This window comes from Urocitellus parryii, chromosome 3 (genome assembly GCF_045843805.1).
Source record: "Urocitellus parryii isolate mUroPar1 chromosome 3, mUroPar1.hap1, whole genome shotgun sequence".
NCBI lineage: Eukaryota > Metazoa > Chordata > Mammalia > Rodentia > Sciuridae > Urocitellus > Urocitellus parryii.
In genome coordinates this window covers 63,181,063-63,203,119 of record NC_135533.1, presented here as the reverse complement: position 1 = coordinate 63,203,119, position 22,057 = coordinate 63,181,063, and the positions used below count along the sequence as shown (strand labels likewise).

The 22,057-nt window shown below is 31.0% G+C and overlaps 1 protein-coding gene across 3 annotated transcripts in view; it reads left to right on the top strand.

Moving 5' to 3' along the window:
• The window catches only part of Cacna2d1 (calcium voltage-gated channel auxiliary subunit alpha2delta 1), a 372,350-nt gene that overhangs the window by 175,866 nt on the left and 174,427 nt on the right, over nt 1-22,057 (top strand). For all 3 annotated transcript variants that reach the window (XM_026384957.2, XM_026384956.2, XM_026384954.2), the window contains exon 4: nt 10,126-10,167. In XM_026384957.2, the coding sequence (XP_026240742.2) occupies nt 10,126-10,167 (42 nt within the window). The remainder of the gene's footprint in view (nt 1-10,125; nt 10,168-22,057) is intronic.

Here is a 22,057-nt window from a genome sequence, read left to right as displayed (position 1 = left end):
TAGTGTCCTTTGAGTTCTTAATTTTAACCAGATTATTTTACAATTAATAATTAATTGATAATAATGTGAGTCATTATACTTTGTCTTAGAATCATGATTTTTCTGAGGTTGATAGTGACTAATTTGGAAAGGTGGTGCTAATGATTCCATTGGACAAACTGACAAAATTTTATTGCCAGGATATCATATTGTGATAAAATGCTATTAATTTGATCAGGAGTCAAGAAGATGTGGCTGGTCTAACTCAATGGGAAGCATAAAAATTGAAATATTTTGGTGGCTTAAATATTTATGCTTTAGATGATTATACCTAAAGCTTCCTTGAAGTTACAGATTAAAGGAGATTAGAGCAAATTTCTTGGCATTATTGATGTGTGGGTTTAATTTTGGACTGAGTTTCCCTGCAGATTTTGTGCTATGGAACATAATATATTTATATTCTCATATTCTACTTTTATTTTACTCCTATGATTTAAGTCGTGTGTTTATTGATATAATTTGAAGCACCAGAATAGCTTGTAGGCAGATTCCTATTAAAGTTTATAAGAAGAAGAAATAAATTGATATTGCTTTTAATGTTTAACAAGAGTCGATTTTTTTTGAAGTTCAAGAACAAGGAACACTGAAATCATGTGTATTTACTTTTTTTTTTTGTAATTTGTTATGGGAGTGAAACTTGTCAGTGTTTTAACTTATTTGAAACTTTTGGAAATGTCTGTGTATTTTCTCTGCAGTGATATGTTTTGTGTGTGTGTGTGTGTATGTGTCCTTGCACACACATGTCTACAAATGCTAGCTTTGTTATTTTAGTCTTGCTTTTCTAATAGTTTATAGGCTTGTGATATTCAATTATTCATCTATCAATCTATTAAATAGCAGTACAACATTCTAAGCACTGTCTCTACTCAAATTGGAATAATTTAATCTTCTCTTTCTTTTTAAACACACTTCTTTATGTTGAAGTAATTAACATTTTCTTTTGCTGAATGTTACAATTATTTCTGATTATGTCAATAGTTTCATATCACTGCTTTAGTCTGCAATCTCCTTTCGCAATTAGGTAATTAAACATAATAGAGACACATGGATCTATTATCTTTTTCTGTGACCACTCCTCTTAAGTAACTTTGGCTTATAGGTTGGCTAACATGCTGGGTCAGTTATTAGGGAATACTTTGTCTGCATTTTACAAATTCCACAACAAAACTTTTTTTTAAAAACTATAATTTTACAAATATACCATGGAAATTATCTCAGGAATAAATGTAAAACTAAAGAAGTACATTTACAATATACCAAAATTATTTTCCAATTTTTTTTCCAATAAGGCTAATGAAATTCAATTCACATTTTAACACAGATTATAAAACAAAGTTAATAACATAAAATGAATGTATTTAGAAGGGTGAACATTACCTTTATTTATTTTAGGTGAATTATGTAGAGCATATAAGGAATTCACTATCTCCCCAAAGCAGGTCATTCCTGTATTGATAATCACATATTGGGGATATAAAGACCTGTGTTAAACTCAGTTTGTCTACTCTTAATCTTACCTTTACAATCCACAAAACTGAGATTGATAATATAGTGATTTATCTTTAGCAATATATTTTTTTAGATTAATTTTTATTTATATATGACAGCAGAATGCATTACAATTCTTATTACACAAATAGAGTACACTTTTTCAGATCTCTGGTTGTATACAAAGAATATTCTCACCAATTTGTGTTTTCATACATGTACTTTGGATAATAATATCCATCACATTCCACCATCATTTCTAAACCCCACGTCCCCCTTTTTCCCCTCCCACCCCTCTGCCCTATCTAGAGTTTGTCTATTCCTCTCATGCTCCCCATCCCTACCCCACTATGAGTCAGCCTCCTTATATCAGATAAAACATTAGTCATTTGGTTTTTTGGGATTGGCTAACTTCACTTAGCATTATCTTCTCTAACACCTTCCATTTATCTTCAAATGCCATGATTTTATTCCCTTTATTGCTGAGTAATATTCCATTGTGTGTGTGTGTATTTTAATCCATTTATCTATTGAAGAAAATCTAGCTTGATTCCACAGTTTAGCTATTGTGAATTGTGCTGCTATAAACATTGATGTGGCTGTGTCCCTGTAGTATGCTGTTTTTAAGTCCTGTGGGTGTAGACTGAGGAGAGGGACAGCTGGGTCAAATAGTGGTTCCATTCCAATTTTCCAAGAAATCTCCATACTGCTTTCCATATTGTCTGCACCAGCAGTGTATGACTGTAGCTTTTTCCCCACATCCTTGCCAATACTTATTGTTGTTTGTCTTCATAATAGTTGCCATTCTGACTGGAGTGAGATGAAATCTCAAGAGTAGTTTTGATTTGCATTTCTCTAATGGTAGCAATATATTCTTTAAAATATATATATGTTTATGTTTCCAATGCAGAGCTTGCCATGGTAGAAAGCTCAAAATGTATTTATTATTAAAACAAAAATTATGAGTTCAAAGAAGAAATAGATTTATATTTTATCATTATAGCCCATGGATCATTGAACAACACCTAAATGATAGTATTTTGATATCATATTTTTAAAGAAACCGTGATATTCAAGCATATGATTAAAATGTATAGTTATTTAATTTTTATGATGCAGACAAAAACTAGTGGATAATTGATACAAAAAAAGGGAAAGAAGTTAAGTTTTAAAATGACTTGCTGATATATTGCTCACTAAATATTTAGTTGGTGCTAAGTAACTTTGTCAGAAAGATGATTATAAAATTGTCAGAAAAATATTAAAATGATTTGTATTTGAGGTAAATGTTTTTGAGCCCTTGTTTTCATTGATTTTCTAAAATTTTTCTGCTAGAATTTTAAATTCTAGACAAAATTTTTATGTAAGAACACAATTGAAGTTTTATTTCTCAAATCTTGTTCACATTTTGCAAACCACCAGAATTTGATTTAGAAGATGGACACAAGAAAGGACATAGATGTTGTGTCCTGTGATCTTTAAGGAATCAGGATGGAGTAGCATCCAGGATATGGATTGGGCATTGATTATGAAACAGTTATATTCTTATATTTCCCCCATTGGAAATTAGAGTTCAAACAAATGTCATTGAAAATTAGTAACAGAAAACTGGGATGGATAAATCATTGTAGGGACTGTGGCATTCTATAAGTACTAGCAATTGTAGAAGATAGAATCCAAATTCTAAACTAGCTTAACAGGAACTTTATAAATCATTGGTCCTTTAATCATGAAGTCAATGGAAGGAGTTAGCCTCTGGCTTGGATAGAAGCAGGCTTTAATAGTTTCAGCTTTTTCCACTGTAACTACCCCTGGACCCATTATTTCTGCAGAAGAATAGGAAAATCAAATACTATTATTTGGTAGTTGTAGGCATTTACTAATTGCTATGGTCAAAGAAGAGAATGGTAGGATTTGCTAGCCACATAGAATCACATGATTTTTCTTTTTAAGAAATAAGCCATTCTTGAAGACAGCATAGTTTCTAAACAGGAAAAAAAAATATTACCAAGTTTAGCAAATCTTCATGTCTATTATTTTTTAAAATATGACAACATCTGATTTAATTGTGTCATTTCCTCCAACAAGATTACATATTTTGGGTATTGGATGGACAAGCAAACTTTTGTTTAATACAAGACTGAAATTTTTCTTGGTAAGAGTAAATAAAGATTCATATATAAAGAAGATGAAGGGATAGAAAGAAAATGTTTAGAATCAGAGAGATTTGAACACCTCAATCCCAGGATGCATATGGAATCATCAATTAATTATCACTTCTGTTGTATTTTTCCTATTATTTAATTTGGTTTACCAGATTAAAAATAGTAACAGTTAGCAATTCAATTTCTCCTCTACTCTGCTGCATAGAATCTTTGAAGAAAGTACTTTAAGTCAAACAGACTCACAGCATAAAAACTGATCTAAAAAAATAAAATTAAATGTAGCTCAGTTGGTAGAGTGCTTGTCCACATGCACAAGGCCCTCAGTTCAATTCTCAGCACCACCACCAAAAAAAAAAAAAAAAAAAAAAATCATGTATACGTAGCAGATAAATTCTATGGATATCTCTATATCTCTACTTTTTACATATATAAACATTAGTTGTCAACATTTATGTGTACCACACACCATAGTAAAAACTTTACAGCTTCATCTCATTTATTATCCTCTGTCACACAGTGTGAAGGTAGATTTACCAAATGTCTTCTGTAATCTGGCAATGCTGATCTCTAGCTGAACCTGTACCCATCATTATTTTTTCTAAACTACATTTTCTTAAACATGTTCATGAGATCTTTACTTCAAACACCTATAATTATGTGGCAAAATATTTTTTCAAGGATTACATTCCTATAAATATTTTCTCATGTTCACATCTTCCATGTGCACAAACAACCACACATACACATGTTCCTAAGTTCTTTTATTCACACAGTTCTACCAAGCTGACATGTGGCCAGTACAGAAATTGTTTTGAACATAAAAGTAGTGGCATAAGTTGTTTCTGGGCCAAATTGCTATCAATATGCTTTTCTGGTGTTATCAACATTAATAAAATTTGACTTGTGAATGATTTTAGTTAAACAACATGGTCTTGGCTTGCAGGAGTCATTAACATAACTCATTTTTAATGAAGAGTATCTCATAATTTTCAACTGATTGCATATTTGGAACTCAGGAGTGATAAAAATTATAAGGAGCATGCTATATTTTTTTTAAAAAGCCACATTAATGAAAAATACAGCTGCCCAAAATTTGTTAGGTTGTTGATCATGTGCCTAGCCAAGGTATAGCCAAGAAAAGAGAATAAGCAAATTGGACAGCAAGATAATCTCTGTTTGAATGTTGAATGTGCTGTACATTTTGAATGTTGATAATAAAATTCTAATTTTCATTTCCAATATTTTAGTCTTATCTTTGGCAACATCTTATTTCTACACAGAAGCTTGGTACTTAGGCCTTAGATTTTTCACATAAACTATTCACCAGAGGCTGGCTTAGAGAGACATGTCATGCAAAGAGCTGTCACTCACAATATGCATTTTAAAGATGAAATAGTTTATTTTGCCCAGGTTTAATTTTTGACTCCCAATAGATATTTGGAGTCTAAAATATTTTTTTTCTCAACTTGCTAGGGGGTGTTTTAAATTTCAGTCAGCAGAAGTATTATGTTAGCATGGACCCATTTGGTTCAATTCATTTTGAGGAAATAATAAATAAGTAAACTATTTGGTTAAAATTCGGAAACAAAACAATTTGTTCTTGTCATCTGGTGGAGCTTAAATTATGAAAAATAGCTCTCTAAACTTTTAACTAATCCAAGAATCTACTTCGAGGTGGTTGCTGGCTTTATTCCATGATATTGTGCATAATGCCCTGAAATTTGCTGAAAACCTCTGCATTTGAATGTGAACTACATTCTAAGATGATGTTTAATAATTTTTATTAAATCATTTAGACAGAAGGATAATAGGGAAATAAGACACTATAACCTGTGCCTCTGGCAGTTAGCTTATGTGCCACAGTTTAAATGAAAGTATTCAGTGATATTGGGATACCTATGAACTCTCTGGAGGAGGAATTGAGGGAGTTTTGAGTAAGGACAGACAAGTTTCTCTCTCTCTTTGTATCTCACTGATCAACAGAGGGGGACTGTTTTAAGTGTCCGGAATACTTAATTCTCACTTATTTTGAAAACTGGAGCATTTTAGTTCACGTAGGAGTGCGATCCAAGTATAATAAGGCAATTTTTACATATAGCAGGTCAGAATGACTGTCTTAGTTGCGTCATCTTCTCGCCACAGATAAGTTGAAGGGTGACAGCTTGCTCCCTGTGGTTGGGTGCAGATATTATTCATCATTGTTTCTTGAACACAGCACAGAGAAGGTCACCAGTGTAATTCTTGTGTGAATGGAATATGGCTCCCTCTGCTGATTCTGTGACCCAGAAACCTTCCTGCACAAAGTCTAGGTGGGATGTAAGAAAGGGGACATGATTAAACAAGGAATTCAGCTGAGACTTTGCCTCTTCTCCTTTAATTCTTCCCACTTAAGGTATTTACTGTATTTATAAAATTTCTCCTCTTATTTTCTTTAGCACAGAGTTCATTTTAACCAAAAGCTCATCTCTATAAAAACATCAGATCATAGAATTTGGTTGATTCAGTGTATAATTCCCCTTCCTAGAATTGTTTTTTATCCCATTCCTTTAATGATTGACTCTGAGTGTATTTTGGTAATTCAGCTATTTGAATTACTCTACTGGAGACTGATTTAGTTCAACATTGCAGCACCTCTTAATATATATTTTCCTGTAGTAGAGAAGATGGCTATAAAAAAAGAAGATGGCCATAAATAAAAAATATTTATTTTTATTTATAAAAAAATCACCCAATTATGATTTTTCTCAATCTTTAATAACTTCTGAGCCAAATAAATCTGAAACAGTATAAACAAAATCCCAAATAAATCCTTATAATTTTCTATAAGAACATATGATGAACTGGGGCTGGAAAAATATTTTAAATGGCTGAAAAATCAAATGCTCTATGAAAGTTTGCATTTATTTTAGTGACATTTTTACCCTGGAAGAGCACTGTATTGATTGAGTAATGCCAGTTTATAGTTTCTTCAAATCCTGATTTCCTATGTCAATTTATCCTTAATGTTTTTCTGTTATGTGTAATAAATGGATTATGTGCATTCTGCATAAGAAAAGTTTGTAGCTTGAAGATGTGAAGGTATATTTATGATAGTGAGGTTAACAAAAATGTTCCTAAACCAAAAGGAGCCTTGACATGAGACACTGGGCATATCCAGTTGCATCCACTGTCTGTCATCTTCTTAACCTGAGCACACACAGTTGATTAAGTGCTTTATCATTTTAATGTTTTCTGTAAAACACATTCATTCTTTTTGCATTTATGTTTTGACGATGTGAGAAATGAACATTGTATTAGGAAAGAGCTATTTTAAAACAGAGTTATAAACAGAGATATAGAATACCAGTTACATGAAGGAGTATGGATAGTTTACCATATAGTATGATTTTATGTCTAATTTAAACATAGATGCACATATATTAATTGTATTATACATATTTTATGTAGTGCATATATATGTGTATACATCCAAATTATATTTAGATATATTTGTGCTATTTGCATTTTTAAGTTGTCTTTAAAAAATCAACTTGTATAATTGTGTCATCCTAAATCCAGAAAGTGTTGTGCATACTTTAAATAAACTTTGGAATACACCTTTTCGACAACAGGTTTAGCAATATACAGATTCTGAAAGAGAAATTAGGCAACAGAGTTTTGTATAAAATGTATTCTCAAAGTTAGATTTTATTAATTTTAATTTTAATTTCAGTTGATCTTAACCAAATGAAAATACTGAGATGGAATGGATACTAGCATTTTCTTTTCTATTTGTTTCTTTATTATTTTCTTTTGTAATAGTGGGGATTAAACCCAGGATCACACATACTAGGCAAGTGCTCAACCACTAAGCCACATGCCCAACCCAATAATAGCATTTCTTTATCACACTTGTATCCTCTTTCAACAGCCTATGAGGAACTCTTAATCTTCAGTTTAATAAGTACTCTTCATATGTTCATATATAGGAGAAAAGCTGACCTGTCAGTTTTATCTATTAGTTCTAGCACTGTGAGCCAAGTGTAATCATAGGACAAACCCAGGTTGTCTTATGTAAATGATCTATAGCCATTTTTTTTCTTTTTCTTTTTTTTTTTTTTTTTACCTAGGAAGTAGGAGTAGATGCATTTATCTTATGTGCCTTTCTTGGCATAGTGATGTGTGTATAAGTGAATTTGTATCTGTTGAAAAGGTGATGCTGCTGAACTGCTTGAAATATACTGTTATTTCACCTTGTTTTCTTCATGTTCTAGTTCTGTAAATATAAGCAAGCATTTGGAAGAAAATAAAGTATAAAATGAAGATAAACTTATTCAGTCGTATAACTTTTGTTGGAATCTATATTCTAAACTGAAAATTGCCTCCTAAGTATAAATTACAGAGTTGCAAGTGGGATCAATAAACTAGTAATTAGGTTAGGGTCCCAGGTGGATTTAGATAATTTTCTTGGCTTGTGTATGTGATGAGTTCTGATTTGGTATTTTGACTCTTGACTCCTGTTACAAAATAAGTGGTATAAGAAATATTTCAGGAATTAGAATTTTTGTGCATATTAAAATACTCTAGTTATGTACTTCCTCTTTTTTAAAAAAATTTTTATTTTAAGGATTGAACCCAGGTGTGCTTTACCACTGAGCTGTAACTTCAGCCTTTAGGTTTTACATTGAGACAGGGCCTCACTAAGTTATGAGGCTATCCTGGAACTTGCAATCCTCTTGCTTCAGCTTCCTGAGTTGCTGGGATTATAGGCAGGTGCCACTGTGTCCAGTTCTAGCTACTTTATTCTTTACCAAAAAAAATCAAATTAAATGGTACATTGTTTTCATGTGTATCTATAAAGTACTAGTTTAAAAAAAAACACCTATAAATTAAAAGAAGGAAGAGCAGTAGAATAGAGGAAAGGTAACAGGGAGTAGGAGGAGTGGAGAGTAAGGGGTGTACTGGGGATTGAATTGGAGTAAATTATATTTTATGCTAATTATGTCAAAATGAACTCAAATATCATGTATAACTATAATGCACTAATTTTTAAAAGGAAAAAAACATGATTCTAATGAAATTCTAGTTCTTCAGTTTCATTCAGTATTATGAATCATATTTTCTAATATTCATATAGATCTTCTTTGTTCTTCAGAGAAACCTATATTTTATTTATCTTGAGTCTCATGGAGTATTTTTCAAATAAAAAGGGCTGGGACTGACTTCTGTATCAAACAAATTGGGAAACAAAGCAAAACATATTTTTCTCTTAGAGATTTATAAGTACAGTCATGTGCTGAAGCTTTGTGGAGTCCTGCCCTCAAGTGACAATTGTTGCTGTTTTCTAATGCCATGACTATCAAATAATTTTTCCATGACATCTAGTAATAATGAGCAATTTTTAAAATATACTTTGAGATATATTTACTAAGTTTTCCCTAAGTTTTCTTTTCTTAAAAAAATCTATATTTTGTGTCGACTTCGAATATAATTTTAGAATATTGGTGTTGGTGGATATTTAAGAGGTAGAGAAAAAACATTCTTACCGAGTATTCAGATTACTGCCAAAGACAGGGACTGCATCTACGTCTAGATTTAAAAGGGAAACCAGCATAGGTGTTTTGTTCTTGTGGTGCATACACTGGTCTCAGACACAAGAATAGGAATTTAAAGTTTTTCGACAATCATTTTATTCATCCTCCCTTTTCCATTGTCCCTCTGTAGCCCCATTTGTAGCCCTAATTCATGTTTATGGTATATTTCTGCAACACTTATGTGCAAAATTGCCCATTCATATTTATTCTTGCTGAAAATCCAATGTCATTTCACCTCTTAGATTCAATATGAGAGTTGCAGTGCCTTGATAAATGTATTTGTTTGCTATCTAGATCCAGATTCAATATGAGAGTTGCAGTGCCTTGGATAAACAGATTTTTTTTTTGTTTTGTTTTGTTTTGCTATCTAGATCCAGTTGCTTTTGGTTCCTTTCTAAATCTCATGAGGAAATTTCTACCAATATTGCTTAGATAACACATTTTTCAAGAATCAATTTAATACTGGAGATGTAAATATATTTATGTATGTATTTTTTAAATAATAGTTTTAACAGAATGTTATTAAGGTGCTTGTATTACCTGCTTCTGAAGTTATCCTGTTTTTTCTTAATATAGGTGTGTGTTTATCCATGATGTCAATAATGCATTTGACACACGATTCCAGTACTATACTGAGGTTTTTTTCTCAAATGCAAGGTGTGCTTTTTTAACACCACTGATATATAGTTTTAATCTGTTCTTATAAACATTGACTGATCTTTATGGATTTCTGTGGAATATACTGAGAAAGGAATATTATGGGAAGTTTATTGTTTAAAACATGCTTAAAATATTTAGTGTTTGATCCAGTATTCTGTTTTATTCTACTCGGTAAAGCACTCTTCTTTTCTTTCTTGTAGAGCAATGAAGTTGTCTACTACAATGCCAAGGATGATCTTGATGTGAGTATTAAAAGTTTTACATTCAGTTCTTAATTAAAATTACTGCATTTAGAGAGCAAATTGAGCTTGGTAAGTTTAGTTTTTAAGAAAACATTATACAGCATGAACAAAATTTTAGTTCTAGCAAGGTAATGATGAATTTTAGTGTTTATGTGATATTTTGTTTTTACTAGCTGTTACTGGCTTTTTCCTAAGTAGAAATCCATGTTTTTCTCTGGGTCTAAAATCCCACTGTACTCTGTCTATATCTCAATGCACTACATTGCCTTGAATGCTCTTCATCCTATTGGTAATGCTGAATACAAAGATCAGATCCCATTCATCTCTGCTTCCTGGCTCCTGTCACCAGGGCCACCTTACCTCTTTTCTTGTGTGAACTGCCTACATAATTGGGAATGTTTTATTTCAACCGTAATGTGAAAGATACCCCAGAAGCTGTGTAACTGGCCCCGCTTGTCCAGTCTTTGAAACATAATGGTTACATGTTAGGTTTTTATTTATTTATGTATTTATTTATTTATTTATTTATCTCCTCTGCTAGGCAAGTGCTCTACCACCAAGCTATACTGACAGCCTCATCCTTAGGACTTTTTAAATGAATGACTCTAATTTACATTTTCAAATTATTTGTGAAAATGAATTATTTCAGCACTAATGAATTACTTATAATATTGTCACTTCTGGATAATCATTGAGGAGACATTTTAATTAGTTATGGTGGAAACACTTCAAAATTACAAAATAAAGTATACAATTATGTTTTTAAATTTACATGTTTGATCACTTGCAAAAGAATATATCTAGATACAGTTATTTATCCAAAAGCATTTGTCATGGCCTTCCTGTATTTTAAGTACTCACCTGAGGACTTGGGCTACATTAGTGAACAAAATAAAAATGAATATAATTAAATTATTAGTGTCATTCAGACATTTTTTAAAATCTGAATTTAAAAAATTTTCTATACTGTTTTATGAATTTTTTCTCCCAACCAATTAAGGGGAATGTAAAGAAAAAAAAAAGTAGAGCTGGTCTTCAAAAAATTTTGGAAAACACAGAAAATAAATTTTGCTGAAATGTCACAGCTTCTCAGATTGCACCACTGCTGCTAATACTTCTGAATAAAATAATTAATTGTGCACTAAATTTGCCTGCATACTGCAAACCATCTTACACAAATTATCTTAATTCTTACAACAAAAATGTGGATGAAGTTGTTTTATCTGTATATATGGAACTGTTGTTTATAAAGTTATTTTCTTTCCTCTAGATGTAGGTAGTTTGTTACTGATATGTTTTCTCTTATGAAGAATGCATGTGTCATTTTCATGTTGTAGAGGCTTATTATAGATAAGCTGTCAGCTAACACAAAATGTTTTAATAGTATATTGATTGGTGTCAAAATAAATACATTTTTAGAGTGTTTATTTTATCATCAAAATTGGTACTTACTATTTGAAAATTATATGGTCATTGAAAATTCATGTAAAATCATCAGTCTTTCTGGCTGTCTATTATAAATTGCAACTTCTGTTCAACATTTAGTTTGTGGAATTATGACAGATTTTTTAATATGCAAACTTCCAAGTAAGTGTTGCCTCATGATAATGATAATGATACAGCAAATGCATTTTTTCTATACTAAAATAAGTTATATTTTTATATCAACAGAGTAGTTTATTCACTTCTCAGTTTTTCTTATAAACTTATAAACTAGGAAGTTATTTTTCTTTTACAGAAAGAAATGTGCCATTTTTTGTAAGATTCTAATAATCATGCACAAATCTAGACATGACTTTTTAGTAAGTACTACCCCATTTTCAATCACATCTTCAAAACATATGTGCCCATTGCAGGTAGAAAATTGGACAGTTATGTATATAGAACAGTTAAATTGTACATTGTGTTTTCTTGCATAGTTTACCTACAGAAATATTCATTTATTCAAATATTCAAATAACAGTCTGAGAAATGAATTCATGGAAGTGAACCTATTGAACATATGATGTATTTTTGTCTTTTCTCATCTAAAAAATATGGATAATACTACTGTGAGTTAGAATTTTGCGTATAAAAATTATACATTCTCTTTTCTTAGGCCCAAGATGAAATGTAGAAGAGTTAATCAAAACTTTTATGAATAGGAAATGTCACCTTTTAAATTTCAAACTTACAAATCATGGCAAGCATTTGTAGAATTTTTCAATGTTTTATATACAAATAGTAAGAATGCCAAAATAATTTGTAAACTATTATGTAGTAAGAACTAGAATAGGAATTGGAGACTAATTCATGTACTAGAATAGTCCTAAAACTGTGGGTGCCCATAGGCATTAAATTTTTATAATACTTGACCATTTTTTTTCCATCCAAAGCAAGATACAGCAGTGCAGATGATCTCTAAAGTTGACTCCAGTGTTAAACGTTCTGAGTTCAAGAGCTAAGAGGGCAACTTACAGTCATGCAAGCCCTGAGGTCCTTATTTTAGTTTTCTGCTGTCCTTTTCAATGTTTGTGGTCAACACTGATGCTCCTATGTCTACAATGTTTTTATAATAATAATAATAATAACAATTATTATTATTATTATTATTTTGTTTGTTTTGGAAATTTTGCTTTTATTTGCATTTTGAATAATGAGGAGGTAAGTGGGAAGGAAGGACAAGTCTTTTGCCCTCAAGAGCATGCTCTGGAGGTTGCACCTCGACACTTCTTTCTGCACCTTCTACAACTTAGTGACCATCTAATAGCAAGAGGATGTAGAGGATAATTTTCCCCCACTTGGATGGCCATGGATACCCAAGTAAAATATAGAGGTTTGTTACTTAAGGGAGAAGGGGTGCGGGTGGTAGTGATTGGAATATACTTACCAATTTCTGTACATACCTTCAATTTGCTTTTCCTGAGATATTTAAATTAATGCTAACACTTCACTCACTCATCTAAATGACTTTTGTCATTTAAATATTTTCAAATCTTTAATTAGAGAAAAAATTCTCTTACCTTAAAATAGATTTTATGTATTTTCTAGTTTCTCCCACTTCATGTTTTGATCACTATGATCAAACTGTTTTCTGAAATTTATTTATTTTACAGTGAAAAGAATTTAAATTTCATAAGGAAATGTTGCACTTGATATTCTACTTCAGGATTTTCTGTGTTTACAAGTTTTTTCAAAGGTTATTACTTATCTGAAGAAGTGGGACTTACATGAATGATGAAGTTGATTTGTTCTCACCAAAACTTTTGCCATATAGGCAAGTTTAATTGGCTGCTCTAATCCTAGATTTGTATATGTATTGTTTGATATTTTTATATTTCAGGTGTTCACAAATCATAATGCCATCACATAGGTTTAGTTTGATTTTGGCTCATCATTCCCTGTTCTTCACCCTGGCTTTTCTGCTTATGTATTTAGTTATGTACTTTTATTTTTCTGATTATATAATGTTATATCCTTTATTAAAAATTGGTGACTTAAGAGTGTATAATGTGAATGAATCATCTCATAAATGAAAATCTAACATCTAACTAAGCAATGGAACTAATTGGAATACTAAATATTGAGACAATATTGTCAATTAGTAAATTTGACCTTAATATAGTTCAGTGGTGATATAAGTATCAGAGAACAAAATTTTATTTAAAATGTTATGCAACCTGAAGTAGACTAAAAGATTATAAATCCTGAAGTTGTCTTTTTTTTTTGTATTTTGTTTTTACTATTTTACTTTCCCCAAGAATTTTGCATTAGCAGAATCTAATTTATTTTACAACTCCCATGACTAGAAGAATATCTATCATTGTCTCCATACCTTTACATAAAGCATTTCCTTTCCTTCTCTAAGACCATCACCCAAGTTTAGACCCTGTTCTCAAATATGTATATTTGAGTTAGCGAAATAATCTAATGTTTCTACTTTTTATATCTATCTTTAATTTCATAATTATTATTAATATGTAAATATACCTAAACATTATATTTATAATCCTTCCATTGTCTAGAACTTAAAATAATTTATTTCTTTGTATGGTATTTAAGACCCTGCAAAAAGCTCACTAGAAACTTTCCTAAGCAGATCCAACTTTTGGTGCTGAAATGGTATTTTATGCTTGGAGGCACAATTGATCTTTGTAAGTTATTCCCTTGTCATCTCTCTGTACCAAATAAGTTTCCTGAGCTTATTTCTTGTGTATTCACAGCAGCTGACATAGCTCTTATATACTGTCTAACACATGGTAGCCACCCAGTAAAGTTTTCTTTCTCAACAAATTACTGAGTTGAAGTTTGAATTTGCATGTTGTGAAATAGCTTAAGAATATCTTCTCTCCTGCAGACCTTGTTTTGTTTTAAGCATTGCTTTTCATTACCACCACCAACCTCAGCCCAGACATGTGAGGGGCTCTGCAGTTTAGAGGATTGGAATTTAAACATAGGCTTTGAAGAAAATACTTGCTCTTAATGAATGACAATTGTTGTATCAAATGTTTTATATAATTCTTTGATTTCTAGTTATAGTATGAAAAGGCAAGCAGCAAGCATGAATGTTTGGGCAAAAAAACCAAAACAACCAAGGGTATCATCTGTCCCTTTCCCAGTCCTGAATTAGGTAGCTGTTTCTTCATTTTAGACTAATAAAACAGGAAATATTCAAGGGGTGGAATACACAAAAGATTTAAAACTAGAAATGGCATATGTAGCATTAAAGACAGAGAGCCATGGGCTGGAGTTGTGGCTCAGTGGTAGAGAGCTTGCCTAGCATGTGTGAGGCACTGGGTTTGATTCTAAGTGCTGCATATAAATAAAATGAATAAAATGAAAGTCCAACAACATCTAAAATTTTTTTAAAGCATTAAAAAAAGACACAGAGACAGGATAGTCTCTGAGATACTTATTTCAGCTACTTCAGTAAAAAGAAAAACAACATTAAATATATTCTTGGTGCCCCAAATGATTGAGCAAGTGATTTATAAAAATCCTACATATAAACAAAAACTGCTAAAACAAAATTCTCTTTGGAAGAAGGAATTCCACAGTGTGAATTATTCATCAGCGATGCTTAGAGCAAACTTGAGAAATACTTCCAAAATGTCAAAAAGAAAAATTATGGGAAGAAAGATAATAAATCTGGAGGTCAAAATGCCAAGATATAAACCATAAATCATGTATTCACAAAGATCCAGTCAGCATTTGGATTAGAAAGAATCATTACAGATTTAATGAAATACAACATTTGGGCCTACAAAGATATACATGTGTAATTGTAGATTTTGAGGGCCTACTGCAGATAGGCAAAGATTTTTAAAAGTCAAGAACATTTATACCAAAAACTTGCTAAAGTATATCCAAGAAGAGATCTCTAGTAGGCAGCTAAATATTTAGTGTGGTTGCTTAGGAGAATGGCCTAGAATAGAGTTTTATGTTTAGCTTATGAGTGGAATTTGAAAATAAGTGGCTGAAACTTCCCCAACAAGTGTGAAGCTACATATATATAGCCAGGCCAGATTCAACTGTAGATATAATTTGGTGTGCTGAAATAATGTTTAAAACAAAGTAAATATACCTTTTCATGTGGCATATTCTCCAGATTGTCAAAATCCCACCTCTCCCTATTGTCTTATTCTCAGCCTGCTTCACACATCTACACAACATAAAAATAATAAAATAAATAAGGTAAGATGATTTAAGATTCTGCAGGGAAGATGTGGGTGGGGTTGGGGAGTTTAGGATGAAAGTAATTTGGGAATAAAGATTAGCTTTCATAATATATGTAAATCACACAAAAAGGCCATGAGTTTAGTACATGTTGGAATCAGGATTAAATTTAGAGCCTTCTGTTTCTACTGCTATTCTATATGTATTATGCTGGTGTGTCACCAAGTTCATATAATGAAAGATATGCTGAAGTATAATCTATTGCTTTTGTTCATTATAATGATGATACATGACCTCACTGAAAGGTAAAACAAGTATTTAAAGGTTATCAAATTATTCCTTTGGACTCTAACCCTCTTATCCTTCAGGATGGAAACTCTTCCAGGACTTAGGTTTAAGATAATTCCTCAATAATACATTTTATAATGTCTAAATCCCTCTACTTAGATTAGTGCCATTTCTATTCAACTTGTGGCAATAAAATAAATGCTTACAACCAGATTGATTAAAAGTAGGGGCTGAAATAAGAGTTAGGATTAATGTCTTTTTAGGAATGTATATTATGTTAAAAATTATAGTGGTACTCATTGAAAAAAAATTCCTCTTGACATAAAAATGAACGTATAACTGAACTAACCTGTTTGGTGAGCTATAATTCTCATGGAAGCTTGAAAGCACATATAACCTTACTGGAAATTTAGCACAATCTTTAGTGTGTCTGCTTAACCTGAGCTAGGTAACATCAACATATTTACTCTTCTACCTACCTGAATACGATGTCTTATAATTTTTCTAATCAAATTCTAAGTGTTCCTCAAAAAGCAGTTCAAACACCTTCTTGAAGCCTTGTGCAGGTTTCCTAGGTGGCCAATGGCATTCCTTCCAATGGATATTCTTCGTAACTTGTCCATGTTACTGTGTTTATTGGCACAATGCTATAACTACAGTCATATATTAGCTGTTTGAGGCAGACATCTTATTCATTTTGTCTCTTTATTATTATTTAATATTTTTTGAGATAATGCTCATTAAACTTGTGTTTCAATGCTAACATGATTTTAATAGTGTTTGTAAAAATGTGTACTTCTTAAACAGTTGCTATATTTGCAAAGTAAGTAGGAAAGCCCTTATAAGCATGGGGGCATGAAAATTATTTTGTTTCAATATTCGTGAAAGCATAGTTAAGGGACGAAATGCCAAGATAACTTTTAATACATACTATATTTCAATAAAATTTTAAGATAAATATTTATTTCCTTTTGGCCATGTGATCGGACTGGCCACAAAGATGGTAGTATTAGTAGAAAGTATTTGCTCATCTTCCTTTATATTTCCCTTCCTCTCCTTGGTCCCTAGAAAGAGCCATGGTGATTAAGAGCTACATCAAAGCAGACTGTGGTTTTTTCTTTGTTCAAAGCTGGTTCCAGCAGGAGAATAAATAGCAGAATTAGAATATTTGTCTGCAATTACTGGTATAAGGATCTGGATTTTTTGGTTTGAAGTCTAGATTGATTAATTACATTAATCAATCTAGATTGAGTACAAATGAAATAACTAGATTGATTAATTACATTTTTATGATTATTTGTGAATGAAATTTGAACTCAGGCTTATTATATTACTCCACCAAAAGTAAAGTTCTGTCCCATAAACTATATAACTAGGTTAGGTAGTAGTTTTGTAGGGTATTATTTCTAAAGAGGCTATATCATTAAAATATGTATCATGTTTCAATTAAAAAATTTCATATTTTTTTGTAAGGAAAGGTGTTTTAAATATACATAAAAGGGAATAGTATAATGAATTTCCATAACTCCTTCATCTATTTTTGCTTAAATAGTTTATACTTCTATAGACAACTCTTTTTTTTTTTCTTATAAACAACAGCAAGTTTACTGTAGCTATATACATTGTAAGAAGGATTAGAGGGCCTTGGAGTGTTATGGGCAAGAGATTGTCCCTGAACTGCTCATGTCTAGTTTTGCATCTGAGCTCTGCCATTTTCTGGCTAGATGATATTGGCAAGGTCACATAATGTGTTTTTTACTCAATTGGTATATATAGATGCTAGCAGTATAAATCTTCTGGAGTTATTGAAAAAATTAAATTAGTTATAGCATATAAAGCATTTAGAACCTTTCTTGGTTCTAGTGTATAATCCAGAACTATTAATAAATGTCATTTCAAAATTAATGTTATTACAGATATCTTAAGATTTACATGAAGTGGTTTAAGCTCCAAGTAGAGTAGATTTGTGTGTGTAAATGTGTAAATAATGAAAGGGTATCAGAGTGAGATGTATTTCATTTTGTTATGAATGTGATGCAAACATGTGCATAACTTAAGACAGTGTACATACAAAATAAAAATCATAGTTGAATCTTCCAAAACATTTATAAAAATATGTAAACACAATGCAGCTGTTTATCCTGAAGTTATTTTAGAGTTTACATATTGAAATTATAATGAAAAATGTCAAAATCAAATTTTAAAAGTATAAATGAAATAACTATCTGTGAAAATCTGCATTTAAATTCTCTGTAGTTTTGAAATTTATTTAGGTTTTTCATTTTAACTTTTTAGCGACATTTGTTCTAGTGAATCTTTAAGGTCCCTGAATATTATCAAAGCAAATTCACCAGGCTTGAGTTGTCCAGCAAGCTACACTATTTTCTTAATTCCCAAAGTAAGCAAAAAGAAATCAGATCTTTACAAACCCTTATTAACCTAATTCTAAGATCTATGTTTCTGACTAAAATCCAAATGAAAGAAGTTCAACTTGGAATTCTTATGTCAGTAAATTCAGTTGATTTATTTGTTGTATTTTTTGGTATTGATTATGTTAAAAATTTGACCTGTCTGGGACATTTGGCTAGTCTACTGAATTCCCTTACATATTTATGTTGCTATTTATTTTCCTTTTAGCAGAGTCTTGTCCATTTTAAAATTAATTCTAAGATAGTGTCCTACCTAAATGTCTTTTTAAAAGCCTAATATTTCATGATTTTATTTTATAGAAAGAAATAAACTTGATTCTAGAATGATGTGGTAGGGATGAACTGGTAGGGATATGCCCTATACAGCAATACAATATATTCTAATTACTAAGAAAAGAATCAAAGACGAGGTTTATTTTCCAATGTTGTTTTTAAGTGTCTTATAATATGCAGTTTTTATTTTTCATGTTCCAATATTGACTGATATGGAATGCTCCAGTAGATGATGGCATAGAGATAGAATCTTAATTACTTATGTAGGATAGTTGATTTATTCTGTGTTTCCTATATTCATGCACTTAAAATAAATGATTTAGTTGTATTGGATGCAGTATGTTTGGATTGAGTAATGCTTAATTTTATATGCTTATTCTATACCATGTAGTAAATGCTTTGTATGCTGTTTATGAAATAAAATTCACAATAAGCCTTTGGGGCACACACTGTTGTTATTTTAATATTTTTCAGGTAGAGTAAAATTTAGTGAGCTCAAGTTACTTGTTCTGAATCATACATTTGATATTAGACAGAATAGTGAATTGAATGCAATGCAGTCATTACTGATATTTTAAATCTTATTTTTAACTAATACATAAAAACAAAATTATAAATATTAATGTGATAACACATCCACAGTTGGAAGGTGAAAGTCAGAGATAAAAGATCACTCTCATGGACTGTGTAAACCATCCTCATATCAAATAAAGTGGATTTCAAACCAAAGTTAGTCAGAAGGGATAAAGAAGGACATTTCATGTTGCTTAAGGAAATCCTATATCAACAAGACATAACAATCAATAATATATATGCTCCAAACAATGGAGCATCTATATATATCAAACAAACTCTTCTCAATTTCAAGAATCAAATAGACCACAACACAATAATAATGACTTTAACATACCTATCTCGTCCCTGGATAGATCTTCCAAACAAAAACTAAACAAAGAATCCACAGAACTAAATAATACAATTAATACTTTAGACTTAATGGGTATATAGAGAATATTTCATCCATCATCAAGCAAATACACTTTCTTCTCAGCACCACATGAATTCTTCTCTAGAATAGACCATATGTTATGCTATAAAGCAACTCTTGGCAAATACAAAAAAAATAGAAATACTACCCTGCATTTTATCAGATTATAATGAAACAAAACTAGAAATCAATGATAAAATTAAAAAAAATAGAAGCTATTCCAACACCTGGAGACTAAATAACATCCTATTGAATGATGAATGATAGCAAAAGAAATAAGGGAGGAAATAAAAAAAAAAACAGAGGAAATGAGAATACCAACACAACATATTAAAATCTCTGGGACACTATGAAGGCCACAGTAAGAGGAAAGTTCTAATGTTGCACTCATTCATTAAAAGAATGAAAAAAAATAACAAATAAATGACCTAACATTACATCTCAAAGCCCTAGAAAAAGAAGAACAATTCAATACCAAAACAATAGAAGACAGGAAATAATTAAAATCAGACCTAAAATCAATGAAACAGTTCCAAAAATTGAAAAAATGAAAAGTTGGTTCTTCCCAAAATATATAAAACTGATAAGCCCTTAGCTACACTAATGAAGAGAAAGAGAGAAAAAACTCAGATTACTAAAATTTATAATGAGAAAGGAAATATCACGATGTACACTATTAAAATACAGAAAATAATTAGAAACTATTCTGAAAATTTATACTCATAAAATATCTTGAAGACACCAACAAATTTCTAGAGACATATGATCTACCCAAACTGAATCAGGAGGACATACACAAATTAAACATCAATTTCAAGCAGTAAAATATCAGACTCCATCAAAAGCTTACCAACCAAGAAAATCCTAGGACCAGTTGGATTCCCAGCCAAGTTCTACAAGACCTTCAAAGAAGAATTAATATCAATACTCCTCAAATTATTGCAAGAAATAGGAAAGAAGGGGACCCTTACAAACTCATTCTATGAGGCTAGTACATTGCATTTTTGAGGCTGCCTTCAAAAATTGTTCCTCATATTGATTTTAATGCTTTGTACTCTTGGGTATTTGCTTTCTTGGCAAAGATTTTCAAACCTTGGTTCTAAGTTGTTCTGGGTTAGTGGCATTTATGGTAAGATCTCAGGATCTTAAGAGACAGGTTTTTGACTAGTTCTCAGTTGTATGACTTTAGCCAAACTTTGCCTCAGATATCAAGGAGATAGACATATTTTCCTTTGCAAAGTTTTTTTTTTCTTTTAACCCTGACAGTGTTTTTTAAAGTGTTGTATATCATAATATTATTTTTTAAAATTTTCTTTGAAGTAGTATTGCATCCTTTAAATATATACTTTTTAAATATAGTATATGTTGCTACATGGCTTTCTTAGAGAGTGCTGTATTGAACTTTTAGATGCTCTGAAATACCATAGAGCTTTTCACAATGTATTGGTAGAAACATCCTATTAGAGTGGTCCCAAAATATAGGCTGTAAATTTAGACACAGCATAGACATATATGTGAAAATACATTGCATTCTGATGCTAGTCATTTGAAAATTGCATATGGCATATGAAATTTCAATTACCCTCTAACACTTCTTTCCCATAATACTCACCTATATTACAACTATAATGGTTCCACTTTTATTCTGTGCTAGGTTCTGTGATAACCAATTTGCAGCCATTTATCCACCACACAAACTAAAAATAAATCAATTTCATTTCAGGAATATACTCTGGTTCTATATTGCAACTTTTAATTTAATGTTATTGCAATAATCTTCATCAGAAGCCTCAAAAAATGTATTTGACGAATGCCTATTTTTGCCTTTTAAATTTAATAAAGTAGATATTGCAGTGAGTAGTGATTAGTATCTTTTTGGACCTGGTTTAGTTCAGAGTTATGTGTATCATATTCATACTTACCTTTAACTAAGCCTCATCTTTAGAAAATATTTGATTTTTTTGTCTTATTATTACCTGCAGTTTATTTTTTTAGCTTATTGTCTGTGTCATAGAATTGTTTCAGTTGCTTTCTGTTCCCTTCCTTTCCCCAAAGTCTGCTTTTGATAGACTATTAATTTCTTCTTTTTATATATCATACTTATTAGTAGAGGAATATGTGGAGACTTAACAGTGGATCTAATTTCTAAGAACTAAAGTTATTCAATTTTCTTTTGATCACTGGTGTTATAAATATACATTTCATGTTAATTTCAAAACATTCTTTTCTTAGTATGTTAAATGAATTGCCTCTGAGG